Genomic DNA, 19,024 nt, shown 5'->3' with positions numbered 1-19,024 from the left:
GACCTGACACATTAAAATCTGCTTGTACTTAATTTGGTTACATAAACCATTGTATTACATGTAGAATTCAGAAATAAAGTTATGTCTTGTTTTACTGTCTCATATGCTAAAATAATTTTGTTCAGTCTCTTTGTATGTATAGGGATCGTTTGGGAATAATTTGTCTTCCCAGTTAGTTGATAGCTACTAGGAATATGAGTGTCTTCATAAGTCTTGGATATAAGGCGACTCCTTTTTCTTCTTAAAAATAATACTTTGGGGATAAAACCCTAAAATAACAACTGAACATTTGATAATTCTTTATATCCTTATTTCTCACTGATATTTACAAGTATTTCTCAAATTTAAGAAGTCAGAGTCTTGAGTGAGCTTATTCTTACTAAATATCTTAAGTTTTTAGTTGTTAATATGGATTTTGTCTATTTTTTTTCCCCTTTTCTTTGAGGGGTTGGACATAATTGCCTTATTTCATTTCAGGGATCCTTCTAAAGTAAATATTCTGGTACCTGGTGCTGGACTAGGAAGACTGGCCTGGGAAATAGCTATGCTAGGTTATGCTTGTCAAGGAAATGAATGGAGTTTTTTTATGCTCTTTTCTTCCAACTTTGTACTCAACAGGTATTTAATTTACTTTTTGCTGGAAATAGTAATTTCTCAGAATCAGATTGACTTACCTATTTTTGCAGAATTCTGAATTTGAAGATAAGTACGTAGTGGTTAAATATGGTATATATCATAAATGTTTCTTATTAAAATTAAATTGCTTATACAATTACTACTTTAATTAGTTGCCTAGTTAACAAAATGTTGAACGGGATGGGTAAGTGATATTTTAAAAAGTGATTGGGTACTCCATGAAGCTGAGATGATTTCTCTGCAGAATTTTGGGCTAAGTATTGTCCTGGAAGGAGTATTTTCTTATTGTTCCTTAAACTTATTTACCCCTTTGTTTCTTTAGTGGAGTAAGATTATAATGTAGCAATCATAATTTTTTTCTTAGTCAAATTCTTACAAATGGCTCACATATCTGAGTTGGAAAGATCTCGCAGAACTTCTGTGGCCTCATTTAGAAAGTAGTGGAAAAGAGTTTTCAAAGCCAGAAGAGGTGTGTTAGAGAAAAAATAAATAGCTGCCTTGTTTAAATAATGTGTTGTCTTGGTAGCAGTGTGAGTTAGGGGATAGTGAGAAGGTAAAAAGGAGAGTGTTGTACAAAATAATTAAAATAATTAGGTAACAAACAAAACCCATACCTTTTTTGAAAAAAATACTTAGACTTTTTTACTTGATCTTGAGTTCAGTGATATATTTTTAAAAATTTGAATGAAAATAGCACATTTATATATCGTAATTTACCTTAATTTTGTTTCTGTGTTTTAATCCGTGATTGGTTACTCATCTACATGCCTATGTGGAGTTTCAGATAATTGGGTGGAGTGTAGTGGTAACACTTTTAAGTGTTAATTATATAAGTAAATCTTCAATCAAACAGATTATATTTTAGTGTTTAAAGTAGATTTCCCTGGTAAAATATTTAGTTAACACTGAATTTTATGCTCATATTTTGCAGATGTTCTGAAATTAATAAATATAAGCTTTATCCCTGGATTCATCAGTTTAGCAATAACCGGAGGTCAGCTGATCAGATTCGACCCATCTTTTTCCCTGATGTTGACCCCCACAGTCTTCCTCCCGGTTCTAACTTTTCTATGACAGCAGGAGATTTTCAAGAGATATACTCAGAATGCAGTAAGTCCAAAGATCACATGCTTTATTCTAAATTTAATGAGCTAATTTTATACTAAGCCAAAGTTGTGGTCATTCATTTTGACAATAGAATATAAGGTATACTTCAACGACAATTTAGAATATTTTCAAAGTTATGTATAAGGCAGTGATGTGAAATATAAAGAAGTATGAGATCCCACAATTAAGAAATTTAGAATGTTGGGTCTATTAATATAAGACAACATGTAAACAAAGGTTGAGTAATGAATACAATAAAGATGGAAGTAGGTTAGTGTGAGAAGTGAGCTCTTTGTGGAGAGGCTGTGACTTGAAGGATAGGGAGGAATGGCATTCAGAGGTACAAAGATATGAATGAGTAAGGTAATCGGGGATGGTAGAATAGCCTTACTGGAAGGAAAAAGAACATTTGGGGATTTAATGGCAGATACGGCTAGAGAAGTAGGTTGGTTCCAGATTGTGGATGACCTTTATAATCAGGCTATGAAGTTTGGACTTCAGCCTGGCAAAATGTTGAAGAAATTTGAGCTAGGCATTAGAGAAAGGGAGATGATAATGGGGAAAGAGGAGAGAGGGATTGGCAATAAAAGGAAGAAGAAAAATAGAAGGCTGAGGGGTCAGCAGGTTCATTCATTTAACAGGTATTTGTTGAGTACCTGCTAAGTAGCAGGCATTGCAAAGAGAGCAGTGAGCAAAACAAAGCCCCTGTGCACAGGGAACCCATATTCTAGTTCGGAGAGAGAGGCGATAACAAATTAATATTGTGAGGAAGAAAAAATAAGGCAGGGTAAAGGGGATAATGAGTGACTGGGGAGAGACTGCTGGTTTATATAGAATTCCCAGGGAAGGTCTTTCTAAAAGGGGAACTTAAGAAGAAAGATTGAGCAGAGAACCTCAAAGGAATGAAGAAGCAAGCCATTCAGATATGTGGGGGCAAGTGTTGCAGAGGGAATGGCAAAGGAAAGAAGATTAGGGGGTGGGAAGGACGCTTGTTCTGCTCAAGAAGAGTAAGAAGGTGAGTTTGGCTGGGGTGTGATAAGCAGTGGGCAAATGATGGGAGATCAGGTTGGAGTGGGTTTGGTGAGGCTGACTCGTAGGCCACAGTGAAGACTTTGAATTGTGTTCTGAGAGAATTGGGAGGCCTTGGAGAAATTAGAGCGGGAGAGGAACAAGATAGTCAAGTTTTTGTTTATTTTTCCCTGAACGCTGACCTTGTGAAAACCTGCACTCTGAAGGTAGAAGGAGGGAGATAGAAGGTGTTAGGTGCTGGGGTTAAGTCAGGGAGCAGGGTCTCAAAATAGGAGTGAAATAATGGAAAACATTGCTTTGTCAAGTAAAAGTGACTTTCTTCTGGAGCAGGTTTGAAAGAGGAGATGGTGAAGGTAATCCGCAGTTGGATCAAGTGCCTTATTTGTACAGACAGCCACCTTCAATGCAGTCTCTTCTGTCTCTGTGCCAGGCCACAGCCTCCAGAAGGCAAACAGAGTTCTCTGCTGGGTTCCCACCCACTGCTGCTGACTGCCCCCATCCCCCTTTTCAACTGGCAGTTCTCCCAAGTACTGGTGGATGCTTATGTATTTTGATGCCATTCATTTCTCAATTGGCAGCAAATGCATGAAGTCTTTTTGAAACCTTCCGGAATTGGTAGCTAACACTGGTTTAAATCACAACTTAAAATTCAAATATCATTTCTTCTTAACTGATTTTAAATGAAGGCTAGAAGTTGAAAAGATTATAAACAAAACTCTTATAAATATTATCTGGTAAGGGTATAGTGATATAGGTTATCAAAAATGATTTCCAAATTGATTACCTTATCAAATTAGTAATAAAAGCTTTTATGAATTACAAAGTATCTCATAAATGATTATTTGGTAGCCTTGATTATAGTAGTTGATTGGAAGAGTTTAGCTTCTATACCCCTGCAGTTATATGAAATATTCATAGTCTGTAAAGAGGTAACTGGTACCTTTATAGAATTCATTAAAAGAAAGGCAAAATAATATAACATATAGTAATTTGATTTTCCTTGAATAGGTACCTGGGACTGTATTGCTACCTGTTTCTTCATAGACACAGCTCACAATGTAATTGATTATATTGACACAATATGGAAAATACTCAAACCAGGTGGAATTTGGATAAACCTAGGTAAGTTCCTCAGTATTTATTAGAATTTACACATTCATCTGAGTACTTAGAGCTGTTCTGCATTTGGTAACTTCACAGTACTAAATGTTCACAGAAGTTGTAATTATGTCATACATGTTTTAAAACTTCCGCAGTTTCCTTTAGACTGCATTCTAGTTAGTGGTACAGCTCCTCCAATCATAGTTAGTTCCTCCAAAAGCAGTAGAACCCCCCAAATTTGTATATTCATACCAGGTCAGTCTCACAGCAGTCATAATTTCAAAGAGGTACTAACTATTAACTTGATTATAATCGTTCCCTCATCTTCCCCACCCTCCATTCCATGGAGACAGTGCTTCCTTTAAGAAGGAAGTGTTCTTTTTTTATTTCTGTAATGAAACATTTGAGGGAAAGCACTTAATCTCTCCCATGGAAACCTCCTCCCCAGTACATACACATACTAGGAAAAGAGTAGGTATGATAACTTATGTGACTACCTTGAGTTTAAGAAAGGGTAGAAATATAATTTAATTTATGCAAAAACCTTTTTACTGCATCCTATTGCCACGTGCTAGAAATCAAATAATGAGTATGACGTGGTCCTTCCCATCCAGAGTCTAAGGGAAATTGCCAATTTTATGCTCTTCCTTTAAAATAAAGGGAGAATAATGATAATCAAGGTAAATATACTTGTCTTTTTTAGTAGGATATATAATCCATACTAAGGAAGACTATATTACATAAAAGTCAGATAAACATTGTTTGAGTCCTTGGTGTCTTTAGTATTGGTGTAGTTTTGTTGGTGGGTTCTATTATGTGCTCTCTTTAATGATTTGACTTTACCAGAGATTTAGCCAGTAGGACTAAGCCTACAGGTAATAGTAAGTCTTTTCCAGACTTCTCTTTAGAAGTCCATAGGAAAGATGAGAGCAGCTGTAAACTGTAGCTATGATCTGAAGCAAATATCTCTAACCTTGGGTCTTCCTTAAAAGAAAAGTATTCTTTTTCCTGAGGAATGATTGACAGATAACATTACCTACTGGGTATTTGCTCCCTGTGGGTTAGGCATTATGTTAGCCACTTAAAAATACCTTGTTTAGTCTCAAAACAACCCTATGTTGAAATGGGATTATTGCTATTTTATAATTGAAGAAACTGAATCTTGGGTTAAATAACTAGCAGAAAGGTTGTGGAGCTTATATATGGCAGAGACAGGCTGACAGCCCCCATCCAACCCCTTGAATGCCTAATCAGCTACCTCTGCAGGCTTGTGCTGGGTCAGTCTATAATTAGCATTATTCTGACTGTGCAGTCATTTGGGGGTTGGGAGTTTGTCCTGTATACTGTAGGATGGTTGACAGCATCCCTGGCTTGTACCTATTAGATTCCAGTAGTACTTCCCCAATTGTGACAGCCAAAAATGCAAAACTACCCTTGATCAAAAACCATTGCTCTAGCCTTGTGCTAATGCCCTAGTCCAGGCCCTCATCATTGCTTGCCTGGATTAATGCAGTAGTTTTCTTAAGAGTATCCCTGCTTTCAAGTTATCTTCAACCCTCTGCACCTCTTTCAGTTTCTCCATTTACCACCAGAGTGATCTTCCCAATGTGCAAATCTATCCCTGTCAGACTCCCTGCATTAAAGTCTAACTTCGTTGGTAACCTAAACTCTTCTGGATGTGTTGTGCCCTTTGTGATCTTTCTTCTGTCTTGTGTCTCAGCTTCATTTTTTTTTTTTTTTTTTTTTAACTGCTCCTGCCCTGACCTCAAGTGCTAGTCCTCTGGCCTAGAAAGCCCTTTCTTTTTCTTCTCTGTTTTCATTTGACTCTTCCCTATGTGCTCTTTAACACTCAGCTCAGGAGATCCTTTCAGTTTGGGTTAAATATCCTGTATTTCTCTTTTATATCATCACAGAATCTGTCAGTAGCATTTAACACATTGTGGTATAGTCATCTTTTTGTTTCCCCTACTAGTCTTTTTTTTTTTTTTGTCGGTACGCGGGCCTCTCACTGCTGTGGCCTCTCCCGTTGTAGAGCACAGACTCCGGACGCGCAGGCTCAGCGGCCATGGTTCACGGGCTCAGCCGCTCCGTGGCATGTGGGATCTTCCCGGCCCCAGGCACGAACCCGTGTCCCCTGCATCGGCAGGCGGACTCTCAACCGCTGTGCCACCAGGGAAGCCCCCACTACTAGTCTTTAAGCTTGATGAGGGCAGGAATCTAATGCCTCTTCCTCACTTGGAGTGAATATTTAGCAACTGTTATGTGTATGAATGGATGTATTGTTTCAGAATTTGAAATCAGGATCAAAGTAATGTTAAGATGCCACAGAAGTTTGCTGCCAAGGGACTTAATAAAATGGCATTTATATTGGTAAATTCATAACATTACTATGGTTTCGGCTTCAGCCATGTGGATTTGGAAAATTAGTTTTACCTGTAAACTGAGAGTGTGTCCCCAGCCCCTCGGGGACAGTTTCACCCTAATCATGCTTACATAGACCAGAATGTCAACATATTCATATGTAAAGGGAGAGGTAACTGCTAGCCATTCTGGAATACCAAAAAGTTACATTGGAAGTTAAATTGTAATGAAAAATTTGCGACATTATATGAGATTAGAGTTGGGAATATTATTAATTTAGAAAATGCTTTAAGGGGTATTTAAGGTATTCACTTTAATGTTTCCTAGGTTCGGGAAAACTAGTGAGCTTTTCAAGGGAACTCTTATGCATATGTCCTTTGGGAAAGGCTCTGATCTGGCAAAATGCAGAAGAATGCCTGTGCATCCTGTGCAACTGTTTTTCAGTTTTTCATGGTGATCAGTACCCCTTAAATGCATTTATACGGAATTTATTTTTAAAAGTGGGGGTGTAGGTGTGCATGTCTGTGCCCATGCACTGATACATTTATAGTTGGATAGTGGAGGGCAGGCAATTAGCAAGTTGAATCTAACTTAATCTGGAAGAATAAACAGGTTAAAGTACCAAAGGAGGTCTTTGTAAAGTGTAATGAGAAATGGAGCCTATCAGATTTGAAAGCATTGTAAACCTACAGAATTTTTAAAAACATGAACGATTTCCTATAAAAGGTGGATGATTGAACACATACATTATCTCCTCACTGAGATCTTGTTACAGTTTATAAAAAGGTATAAAACACATGAACAAATAATGGCAGGGATGTCATCAGGGGACAAAAGAATGTAACAGTATTTCAGAAGATGGGGTAAGTGGATAAGTTGTGCAAAGAAACCAACGTGAATAGAGCCAGTTGACCTGGAATAACCCTGGAAAATGAGGCACTAAATGAAAACAACATAAGTTGAAAATCTATATTTAGGAAACAGTTGACCTCTATGTAGCCAAGATGCCTACCTTATGCCCCCTTCCAGTCCATGCTCAGGCAGGAGACCAGAAGTTTAATTCCCTGGAAAAAGTGAATGGAAAAGGAGCAGAATTTATGAAAGCATGGCCTAGTAGAGAGTGAGTGTGAAATGTAGGACAGAAAAGAAGAGGATTAATTAAAAGTCTGCATTGGAAAATGAGCAGGCAGTGACCACCAGTTCACCCTACTCCTACCCCCAACACCTCCCTACCCTGCCTATAAAACTTTTTGCTGGGGTTTGAGTGCCAGCTGTCTGTTTTGCACAGATGCAAGCCATGTTTCTTTAAATGGGCATGTCAGTATAGCTACATGAGCTTTTTTTTTTTTTTTTTTTTTTTGGTAATTAATTTATTTTTGGCTGCATTGGGTCTTCGTTGCTGCGCGCAGGCTTTCTCTAGTTGTGGCGAGCGGGGGCTACTCTTCGTTGCAGTGCGTGGGCTTCTCATTGCGGTGGCTTCTCATTGTGGAGGACAGGCTAGAGGTGTGCGGGCTTCAGTAATTTTGGCACGTAGGCTCAGTAGTTGTGGTTCGCGGGCTCTACAGTGCAGGTTCAGTAGTTGCAGTGCACAGGCTTAGTTGCTCCACGGCATGTGGCATCTTCCTGGACCAGAGCTCGGACCCATGTCCCCTGAATTGGCAGGTGGATTCTTAACCACTGCACCACCAAGGAAGTCCTACACTAGCTTTTAGTAATCGTATGGTGGATCTTTTTCTCTTAAATCCTTTCTGTATCTTTTTTTTTTTTTTTTTTTTTTTTTTTGCGGTACGCGGGCCTCTCACTGTTGTGGCCTCTCCCATTGTGGAGCACAGGCTCTGGATGTGCAGGCCCAGTGGCCATGGCTCACGGGCCCAGCCGCTCCACGGCATGTGGGATCCTCCCGGACCGGGGCACGAACCCGTGTCCCCTGCATCGGCAGGTGGACTCTCAACCACTGCACCACCAGGGAAACCCCTCCTTTCTGTATCTTTATGTTTTAGATGTGTCTCTTATATACAGCATACAGTTAAATTTTCTTTTACTATCCAATCTAATAATCTCTGTCTCTTAACTGGAACTTTTAGAACCTTAAGGATATAAATGGTTTAAATCAACTTATCCCAGATTTGGTAAATGGGATCTCCTTCAAGCTGGCTCCTGTGTCCTTTTGAAATATCCCTGTCATTTTCTGAGCACCTCCTTTCTGGCATAACCAGGTATACCAGGCTCATCTTATACTTTTTCTGCCTGAGATCCCTGAAGTCAGTCATTTTTTCCAAGGATTCCTGGTTCCTTTTAGTGGGGAATGGTATGTAGAAATGAAAATCTGGATTCTACCACTGTGATGGTATTGCTTCTAGGCCTTTTTAGAAGTATATGTTTGTACCCTTCTATGTCTGTAGACACAGTTCATGTTTATAGATCATGAGTTTATGCTGGTACTTTTAGTTCCCAAGCAACACTAGGTATAGAGTACAAGGTTGGCATATAGCTTTCAATACATGGAAGATATCATTCCAGTGGCTTCTAGCTTCTGTTGAGACTTTAGCTATTTTAACTGTTGCTCCTTTAAGTAATCGGTTTTGTTTTTAAGATTTTTCACTTTGTAGTTTTTTCAGGTTCAATATTATATCTAGTTGTAATTTTTTCTTTTTAAAAACTACGCAGGGCCTCCCTGGTGGCGCAGTGGTTAAGAGTCCGCCTGCCGATGCAGGGGATACGGGTTCGTGCCCCGGTCTGGGAGGATCCCATATGCCGCGGAGCGGCTGGGCCCGTGAGCCATGGCCGCTGGGCCTGCGCATCCGGAGCCTGTGCTCCGCAACGGGAGAGGCCACAACAGTGAGAGGCCCACATACCGCAAAAAGAAAAAAAAAAAAAAAAAAACTATGCAGTTGGGCTTCCCTGGTGGCACAGTGGTTGAGAGTCCGCCTGCCGATGCAGGGGACACGGGTTCGTGCCCTGGTCCGGGAACATCCCACATGCCGCGGAGCGGCTGGGCCCGTGGGCCATGGCTGCTGAACCTGCGTGTCCGGAGCCTGTGCTCCGCAACAGGAGAGGCCACAACAGTGAGAGGCCTGCGTACCGCAAAACAAAAACAAAAACAAAGACTATACAGTTTATTGGGCTACCTGAGTCTGTAAATTTTTTCATCGGTTCTGAAAAATCTTAGCTTAAAAAGGGGTCTCCACTTGCCAATATGAGGCAAGCATAGCATCAAAATAAGTAATAACATGTATTATTTCTATTATTTCATAAATCTCCTCTCCCTCATTCTTTTTCTCTCCTGGAAATGCAATCAAATATATTTTAGACCTTCTCACTCTAGCTTTCACTTCTCTTTACTTGCAATTTTTTTGTCTCTCTGTTTTGCATTCTGGATAATTTATTCTGACCTGTCGTCCCATTCACAAATTCTCTCTTTCACTGTGTCTAATATCTATTTTATTTCTATTAGGTGGGTTTTGTTTGTTTGTTTGTTTGTGTGTTTTGGTCTGCTATGTCATTTAAGAATCTTCTATTCTCTGAATATATTTTCAAGATAGTCTTTTTATTTCTTTGAAAATACTGAGCATATTTTGTCCAATAATTGTAATATCTCAAGTCTTTGCAGGTCAGTCTCTGCTTTCTCCTGTTCCTGCTGGTTTTTGCTTATAGTTCTTTGTTTCCCTGGGCTGTGGACCTTAACCATTTATTTATTGCTCATTGCCCTTGAGAAGTCACTTTTGGAGATTTCTGGAGACCTACATTAAAGGGTTTTTTTCTCCAAAGGAATGTGCATTAGCTTTTGGGAGGTGATTGGAACATTATCAGAAAAACAACAGAATATTAAATTCTAAATTAAATTAAAATTAAATATTAAACTAAAATCTGGACTTGAGGTTCATTGGACCACTCATGTTATGTAAAATTAGGCTGAAAATCTACCCTAGGGTTAAAGCATGATTTACAATATCTCTCCAAAATTATTTTTTCTCTTTTTTCCCCCTTGTTTAGTAAGCACTAGGTCAGCTTTTCTTGCAACCCCCTTTCCCCCCACCCCCAGGTTAAAGGATAGAATTCAGTTTACTTATTTCTTATCTTAAAGATAGCCCATAAGACAAAGTGAGAGAGTGGCATGGACGTATATACACTACCAAACGTAAAATAGATAGCTAGTGGGAAGCAGCCACATAGCACAGGGAGATCAGTTCGGTGCTTTGTGACCACCTAGAGGGATGGGATAGGGAGGGTGGGAGGGAGACGCAAGAGGGAGGGGATATGGGGATATATATGTGTATAGCTGACTCACTTTGTTATACAGCAGAAACTAACACAGCATTGTAAAGCAATTCTACTCCAATAAAGATGTTTAAAAAAATTTTTTTAAAAAAAGAAGAAGATAGCCTGTACGATTCCAAATATAATGTTGGGTGATCTGTCAGACCTACCTTGGGTAGGCTCACAGTTTTGTCTTTTTATCATCCTGGCCAAAAGAGTTTGTTAAGTGCAGGTCCATTTCATATGGATAGTCAAATACCCTCAGGGTAAAAAAAATGGTATCTAGCTTTACCTCTGGTTAATCCTCTGGGTTCCTGGTAGTTTCTTAGTAACTTGCCATGTATTCTTTATTTTTAAGATTAAAAAAAATAAATTATATATGCCAATTTTAGTTGTTTTCAGTAGAAGCATTGGTCTGAATAACCTAACCTGCCTTTACAGGAAGCAGCAGTTCCTTTATATATTTTTGTATTTTTGCAATGAGTTCTATTTTTTTAATTAGAAAAAAATTGGAAAGGGAAAAAAAAGTAAAAGTCTTTAAGAGAAACCTACTCAGAAGTGAAATAGACAGACAACATAAATGTATAAGTTATAAAAGAGTAAATGTAAATGACCTGTATACAGGGGGAAAAATGTTCACCTTCATTGCTAATCAAATAAATATACATGAGATGCCATTTTTCACGTATCATATTGGGTAGATTTAAAAATTTTTTGCTTGATGTTTAGATAAGGTACAGTGAGATAAGGTGTGCTTATGTACTGCTAGTGGGAGTATAGTAATAAAACTTTATTCAGGAAGAAAACAATTTGATAATGTATGATAGAATCTTAACAATTCATACACTGGTCAGGGCTTGGCAAACTATGACCCACAGGCCAAATTTGGCCAGCCGCCTATTTATGGCCCACCAGCTAAGAGTATTTTTTACATTTTTTAAAGGGTTGGGGTAGGGGGACACACAAATAAGAATGTGTGATTGAGATTGTATGTGGCCCACAAAGCCTCAGTTATTTGCCTTGCCATCTAACCTATTACATAATTGCATTCAGTATTACGTACATGTGTTAGGTTAATTATACTTGTAGAAGTCTGTCAGAGTGAAATAATTAGATATGGGTGAAGACTAAAGACCAATTAATGGACATACTCACTGAGCGAAAACTTAGACTGAACCTACATTTCTAACAGTAATGGAATGGATGGTCATGGGATAGCCACATAGTAAAACCATTCTCCAGAAATAATCAATAAAATAGGGAAATGTTCCTAATGAAGTGTAAGATGCAAAACTATATACATAATATCTCATGCTAATGCATCCAGGAAAGACTGCAAGGAGATACATTAAGTTTTCAAGTGGTTATCTGTGAGTTAGGATTACTCATGGGTTTGATTTTATTTTTATCATATTTCATGTTATTTTAGCTTTCTCTTATTGAGCTTGCTTTATACTTATGGTCAAGGAAAAAATATTTCTTTGCTTCTTCTGTTATTTCCATTAAAAAATGTGAAGAGACACACAAGTTGAGAAAATAAAGAACTCCTTGAGGAGTGTGGCAGTGTTTTATTCATCTTTATATATCCAGTGCCAGGTATTTGCTAGGTGCTTGGTAAACATTCACTTAAAGAATGAGCGACCAGGGCCTCCCTGGTGGCGCAAGTGGTTGAGAGTCCGCCTGCCGATGCAGGGGATACGGGTTCGTGCCCCGGTCTGGGAGGATCCCATATGCCGCGGAGCGGCTGGGCCCGTGAGCCATGGCCGCTGAGCCTGCGCGTCCGGAGCCTGCGCGTCCGGAGCCTGTGCTCCGCAACGGGGGAGGCCACAACAGTGAGAGGCCCGCATACCGCAAAAAAAAAAAAAAAGAATGAGCGACCAGGTAATAAATGTGAAAAACTGCTCAGCCTCAAGGAAATGCAGATGAAATCATGTCTGGTCTATCATTTTCCTCTTGCCAAATTAGCAAATACTTAGTTTAATAAAAATACTTATTGTGTTTTTTCTTTTTAAGTTAGATTTGGGAGGGGTATAGTTGACATATAATAAATTCACCCTTTTTTAATTTATTTTAAAAATTTTTATTAAAATATTGTTGACTTACAATGTTGTGTTAGTTTCAGGTGTACAGCAAAGTGATTCAGTTATACATATATATATATATATATATAGATACATAGATAGATATTCTTTTTTAATCTTTGTTTTTTTTTTGCTTTATAACAAATTTAATCAGTTATACATATACATATGTTCCCATATCCCCTCCCTTTTGCGTCTCCCTCCCACCCTCCCTATCCCACCCCTCCAGGCAGTCACAAAGCACCGAGCTGATCTCCCTGTGCTATGCGGCTGCTTCCCACTAGCTATCTGCCTTACGTTCGGTAGTGTATATATGTCCATGCTGCTCTTTCACTTTGTCACAGCTTACCCTTCCCCCTCCCCATATCCTCAAGTCCATTCTCTAGTAGGTCTGTGTCTTTATTCCTGTCTTACCCCTATGTTCTTCATGACATTTTTTTTCTTAAATTCCATATATATGTGTCAGCATACAGTATTTGTCTTTCTCTTTCTGACTTACTTCACTCTGTATGACAGACTCTAGGTCCATCCACCTCGTTATAAAGAGCTCAATTTCATTTCTTTTTATGGCTGAGTAATATTCCATTGTATATATGTGCCACATCTTCTTTACCCATTCATCCGATGATGGACACTTAGGTTGTTTCCATCTCCGGGCTATTGTAAATAGGGCTGCTATGAACATTTTGGTACATGTCTATTTTTGAATTATGGTTTTCTCAGGGTATATGCCCAGTAGTGGGATTGCTGGGTCATATGGTAGTTCTATTTGTAGTTTTTTAAGGAACCTCCATACCGTTCTCCATAGTGGCTATACCAATTCACATTCCCACCAGCAGTGCAAGAGTGTTCCCTTTTTTCCACACCCTCTCCAGCATTTATTGTTTCTAGATTTTTTGATGATGGCCATTCTGACTGGTGTGAGATGATATCTCATTGTAGTTTTGATTTGTATTTCTCTAATGAGTAAAGATGTTGAGCATCCTTTCATGTGTTTGTTGGCAGTCTGTATATCTTCTGTGGAGAAATGTCTATTTAGGTCTTCTGCCCATTTTTGGATTGGGTTGTTTGTTTTTTTATTGAGCTGCATGAGCTGCTTATAAATTTTGGAGATTAATCCTTTGTCAGTTGCTTCATTTGCAAATATTTTCTCCCATTCTGAGGGTTGTCTTTTGGTCTTGTTTATGGTTTCCTTTGCTGTGCAGAAGCTTTTAAGTTTCATTAGGTCCCATGTGTTTATTTTTGTCTTTATTTCCATTTCTCTAGGAGGTGGGTCAAAAAGGATCTTGCTGTGATTTATGTCATAGAGTGTTCTGCCTATGTTTTCCTCTAAGAGTTTGATAGTGTTTGGTCTTACATTTAGGTCTTTAATCCATTTTGAGCTTATTTTTGTGTATGGTGCTACGGAGTGATCTAATCTCATACTTTTACATGTCCCTATCCAGTTTTCCCAGCACCACTTATTGAAGAGACTGTCCTTTCTCCCCTGTACATTCCTGCCTCCTTTATCAAAGATAAGGTGACCATATGTCCGTGGGTTTATCTCTGGGCTTTCTATCCTGTTCCATTGATCTATCTTTCTGTTTTTGTGCCAGTACCATACTGTCTTGATTACTGTAGCTTTGTAGTATAGTCTGAAGTCAGGGCGCTTGATTCCTCCAGCTCCATTTTTCGTTCTCAAGATTGCTTTGGCTATTCGGGGTCTTTTGTGTTTCCATACAAATTGTGAAATTTTTTGTTCTAGTTCTGTGAAAAATGCCAGTGGTAGTTTGCTAGGGATTGCATTGAATATGTAGATTGCTTTGGGTAGTAGAGTCATTTTCACAATGTTGATTCTTCCAATCCAAGAACATGGTACATCTCTCCATCTATTTGTATCATCTTTAATTTCTTTCATCAGTGTCTTATAATTTTCTGCATACAGGTATTTTGTCTCCTTAGGTAGGTTTATTCCTAGATATTTTATTCTTTTTGTTGCAATGGTAAATGGGAGTGTTTTCTTAATTTCACTTTCAGATTTTTCATCATTAGTATATAGGAATGCCAGAGATTTCTGTGCATTAATTTTGTATCCTGCAACTTTACCAAATTCATTGATTAGCTCTAGTAGTTTTCTCGTAGCATCTTTAGGATTCTCTATGTATAGTATCATGTCATCTGCAAACAGTGAGAGCTTTACTTCTTCTTTTCCGATTTGGATTCCTTTTATTTCCTTTTCTTCTCTGATTGCTGTGGCTAGAACTTCCAAAATTATGTTGAATAAGAGTTGTGAGAGTGGGCAGCCTTGTCTTATTCCTGATCTTAGTGGAAATGGTTTCAGTTTTTCACCATTGAGGACAATGTTGGCTGTGGGTTTGTCATATATGGCCTTTATTATGTTGAGGAAAGATCCCTCTATGCCTACTTTCTGCAGGATTTTTATCATAAATGGGTGTTGAATTTTGTCAAAAGCTTTCTCTGCATCTATTGAGATGATCATATGGTTTTTCTCCTTCAGTTTGTTAATATGGTGTATCACGTTGATTGATTTGCATATATTGAAGAATCCTTGCATTCCTGGAATAAACCCCACTTGATCATGGTGTATGATCCTTTTAATGTGCTGTTCGATTCTGTTTGCTAGTATTTTGTTGAGGATTTTTGCATCTATGTTCATCAGTGATATTGGCCTGTAGTTTTCTTTCTTTGTGACATCCTTGTCTGGTTTTGGTATCAAGGTGATGGTGGCCTCATAGAATGAGTTTGGGAGTGTTCCTCCCTCTGCTATATTTTGGAAGAGTTTGAGGAGGATTGGTGTTAGCTCTTCTCTAAATGCTTGATAGAATTCGCCTGTGAAGCCATCTGGTCCTGGGCTTTTGTTTGCTGGAAGATTTTTAATCACAGTCTCAACTTCAGTGCTTGTGATTGTTCTGTTTATATTTTCTATTTCTTCCTGGTTCAGTCTCGGAAGGTTGTGCTTTTCTCAGAATTTGTCCATTTCTTCCAGGTTGTCCATTTTATTGGCATAGAGTTGCTTGTAGTAATCTCTCATGATCTTTTGTATTTCTGCAGTGTCAGTTGTTACTTCTCCTTTTTCATTTCTAATTCTATTGATTTGAGTCTTCTCCCTTTTTTTCTTGATGAGTCTGGCTAATGGTTTCTCAATTTTGTTTATCTTCTCAAAGAACCAGCTTTTAGTTTTATTGATCTTTGCTATCGTTTCCTTCATTTCTTTTTCATTTATTTCTGATCTGATCTTTATGATTTCTTTCCTTCTGCTAACTTCAGGGTTTTTTTGTTCTTCTTTCTCTAATTGCTTTAGGTACAGGGTCAGGTTGTTTACTCGAGATGTTTCCTGTTTCTTAAGGTGAGATTATATTGCTATAAACTTCCCCTTTAGAACTGCTTTTGCTGTGTCCCATAGGTTTTGGGTTGTCGTGTCTCCATTGTCATTTGTTTCTAGGTATTTTTTAATTTCCTCTTTGATTTCTTCAGTGATCACTTCGTTATTGAGTAGTGTATTGTTTAGCCTCCGTGTGTTTGTATTTTTTACTGATCTTTTCCTGTAATTGATGTCTAGTCTCATAGCATTGTGGTCGGAAAAGATACTTGATACAATTTTAATTTACCAAGGCTTGATTTGTGACCCAAGATATGATCTATCCTGGAGAATGTTCCATGAGCACTTGAGAAAAATGTGTATTCTGTTGTTTTTGGATGGAATGTCCTATAAATATCAATTAAGTCCATCTTGTTTAATGTATCATTTAAAGCTTGTGTTTCCTTATTGATTTTCATTTTGGATGATCTGTCCATTGGTGAAAGTGGGGTGTTAAAGTCCCCTACTATGATTGTGTTACTGTTGATTTCTCCTTTTATGGCTGTTAGTATTTCCCTTATGTATTGAGGTACTCCTATGTTTGGTGCATAAATATTTACAATTGTTATATCTTCTTCTTGGATCGATCCCTTGATCATTATGTAGTGTCCTTCTTTGTTTCTTCTAGTAGTCTTTATTTTAAAGTCTATTTTGTCTGATATGAGAATTGCTACTCCAGCTTTCTTTTGGTTTCCATTTGCATGGAATATCTTTTTCCATCCCCTCACTTTCAGTCTGTATGTGTCTCTAGGTCTGAAGTGGGTCTCTTGTAGACAGTATATATATGGGTCTTGTTTTTGTATCCATTCAGCCAATCTGTGTCTTTTGGTGGGAGCATTTAGTCCATTTACATTTAAGGTAATTATCGATATGTATGTTCCTATTCCCATTTTCTTAATTGTTTTGGGTTCGTTATTGTAGGTCTTTTCCTTCTGTTGTGTTTCTTGCTTAGAGAAGTTCCTTTATCATTTGTTGTAAAGCTGGTTTGGTGGTGCTGAACTCTCTCAGCTTTTGCTTGTCTGTAAACGTTTTAATTTCTCCATCAAATCTGAATGAGATCCTTGCTGGGTAGAGTAATCTTGGTTGCAGGTTTTTCTCCTTCATCACTTTAATTATGTCCTGCCACTCCCTTCTGGCTTGTAGAGTTTCTGCTGAGAGATCAGCTGTTATCCTGATGGGGATTCCCTTGTGTGTTATTTGTTGTTTTTGCCTTGCTGCTTTTAATATGATTTCTTTGTGTTTAATTTTTGACAGTTTGATTATTATGTGTCTTGGCGTATTTCTCCTTGGATTTATTCTGTATGGGACTCTCTGTGCCTCCTGGACTTGATTAACTATTTCCTTCCCCATATTGGGGAAGTTTTCAACTATAATCTCTTCAAATATTTTCTCAGTCCCTTTCTTTTTCTCTTCTTCTTCTGGAACCCCTATAATTCGAATGTTGGTGTATTTAATATTGTCCCAGAGGTCTCTGAGACTGTCCTCTGTTCTTTTCATTCTTTTTTCTTTATTTTGCTCTGCATCAGTTATTTCCACTATTTTATCTTCCACCTCACTTATCCGTTCTTCTGCCTCAGTTATTCTGCTATTGATCCCATCTAGAGTATTTTTCACTTCATTTATTGTGTTTTTAATCGATGCTTGATTCATCTTTAGTTCTTCTAGGTCCTTGTTAACTGTTTCTTGCATTTTGTCTATTCTATTTCCAAGATTTTGGATCTTGGAAATAGAATCTTGGATCATCTTTACCATCATTATTCTGAATTCTTTTTCAGGTAGACTGCCTATTACCTCTTCATTTGTTAGGCCTGGTGGGTTTTTATCTTGCTCCTTCTCCTGCTGTGTGTTTTTCTGTCTTCTCATTTTGCTTATGTTACTGTGTTTGGGGTCTCCTTTTTGCAGGCTGCAGGTTCGTAGTTCCCGTTGTTTTTGGTGTCTGTCCCCAGTGGCTAAGGTTGGTTTAGTGGGTTGTGTAGGCTTCCTGGTGGAGGGGACTAGTGCCTGTGTTCTGGTGGATGAGGCTGGATCTTGTCTTTCTGGTGGGCAGGTCTACGTCTGGTGGTGTGTTTTGGGGTGTCTGCGGACTTTTTATGATTTTAGGCCACCTCTCTGCTAATGGGTGGCGTTGTGTTCCTGTCTTTCTAGTTGTTTGGCATAGGGTGTCCAGCACTGTAGCTTGCTGGTCGGTGAGTGAAGCTGGGTGCTGGTGTTGAGATGGAGATCTCTGGAAGATTTTCGCCGTTTGATATTATGTGGAGCTGGGAGGTCTCTTGTGGACCAGTGTCCTGAAGTTGGCTCTCCCACCTCAGAGGCACAGCACTGACTCCTGGCTCCTCAATTTGGGATGATTTGTTGTCTATTCATGTATTCCACAGATGCAGGGTACATCAAGTTGATTGTGGAGCTTTAAGCTGCTGCTTCTGAGGCTGCTGGGAGAGGTTTCCCTTTCTCTTCTTTGTTCTCACAGCTCCTGGGTCTCAGCTTTGGATTTGGCCCCGCCTCTGCGTGTAGGTTACAGGAGGGCGTCTGTTCTTCGCTCAGACAGGACAGGGTTAAAGGAGCAGCCTCTTCGGGGACTCTGGCTCACTCAGGCCGGGTGGGAGGGAGGGGCCCAGAGTGTGGGGCGAGCCTGCAGCAGCAGAGGCCGGCGTGACATTGCACCAGCACGAGGCGCGCCGTGTGTTCTCCCAGGGAAGCCGCCCCTGGATCCCGGGACCCCGGCAGTGGTGGGCTGCACAGGCTTCCGGAATGGCGGTGTGGACAGTGACCTGCGCTCGCACACAGGCTACTTGGCGGCGGCAGCAGCAGCCCCAGCGTCCCACGCCCGTCACTGGGCTCCGTGCTTTCAGCCGCGACTCGTGCCCGTCTATGGGGCTCCTTTAAGCAGCGCTCTTAATCCCCTCTCCTCGCGCACCAGGAAACCAAGAGGGAAGAAAAAGTCTCTTGCCTCTTCGGCAGCTCGAGTTTTCCCGGACTCCCTCCCGGCTAGCTGTGGCACATTAGCCCCCTTCAGGCTGAGTTCTCGCCGCCAGCCCCAGTCCTCTCCCTGCGCTCTGACCGAAGCCCGAAGCCTCAGCTTCCAGCGCCGCCCGCC

General features: G+C 39.4%; 1 protein-coding gene across 2 annotated transcripts in view; it reads left to right on the top strand.

Annotated features, from left to right (window-relative positions):
* CARNMT1 (carnosine N-methyltransferase 1) overlaps window positions 1–19,024 on the top strand; it is a 50,563-nt gene that overhangs the window by 24,564 nt on the left and 6,975 nt on the right. For both annotated transcript variants that reach the window (XM_060102329.1, XM_060102328.1), the window contains exons 4-6: window positions 478–618; window positions 1,568–1,746; window positions 3,781–3,894. In XM_060102329.1, the coding sequence (XP_059958312.1) occupies window positions 478–618; window positions 1,568–1,746; window positions 3,781–3,894 (434 nt within the window). The remainder of the gene's footprint in view (window positions 1–477; window positions 619–1,567; window positions 1,747–3,780; window positions 3,895–19,024) is intronic.

Source organism: Mesoplodon densirostris, chromosome 6 (genome assembly GCF_025265405.1).
Source record: "Mesoplodon densirostris isolate mMesDen1 chromosome 6, mMesDen1 primary haplotype, whole genome shotgun sequence".
In the NCBI taxonomy this organism is placed as follows: Eukaryota; Metazoa; Chordata; class Mammalia; order Artiodactyla; family Ziphiidae; genus Mesoplodon; species Mesoplodon densirostris.
This window is presented reverse-complemented; position numbering and strand designations above follow the sequence as displayed.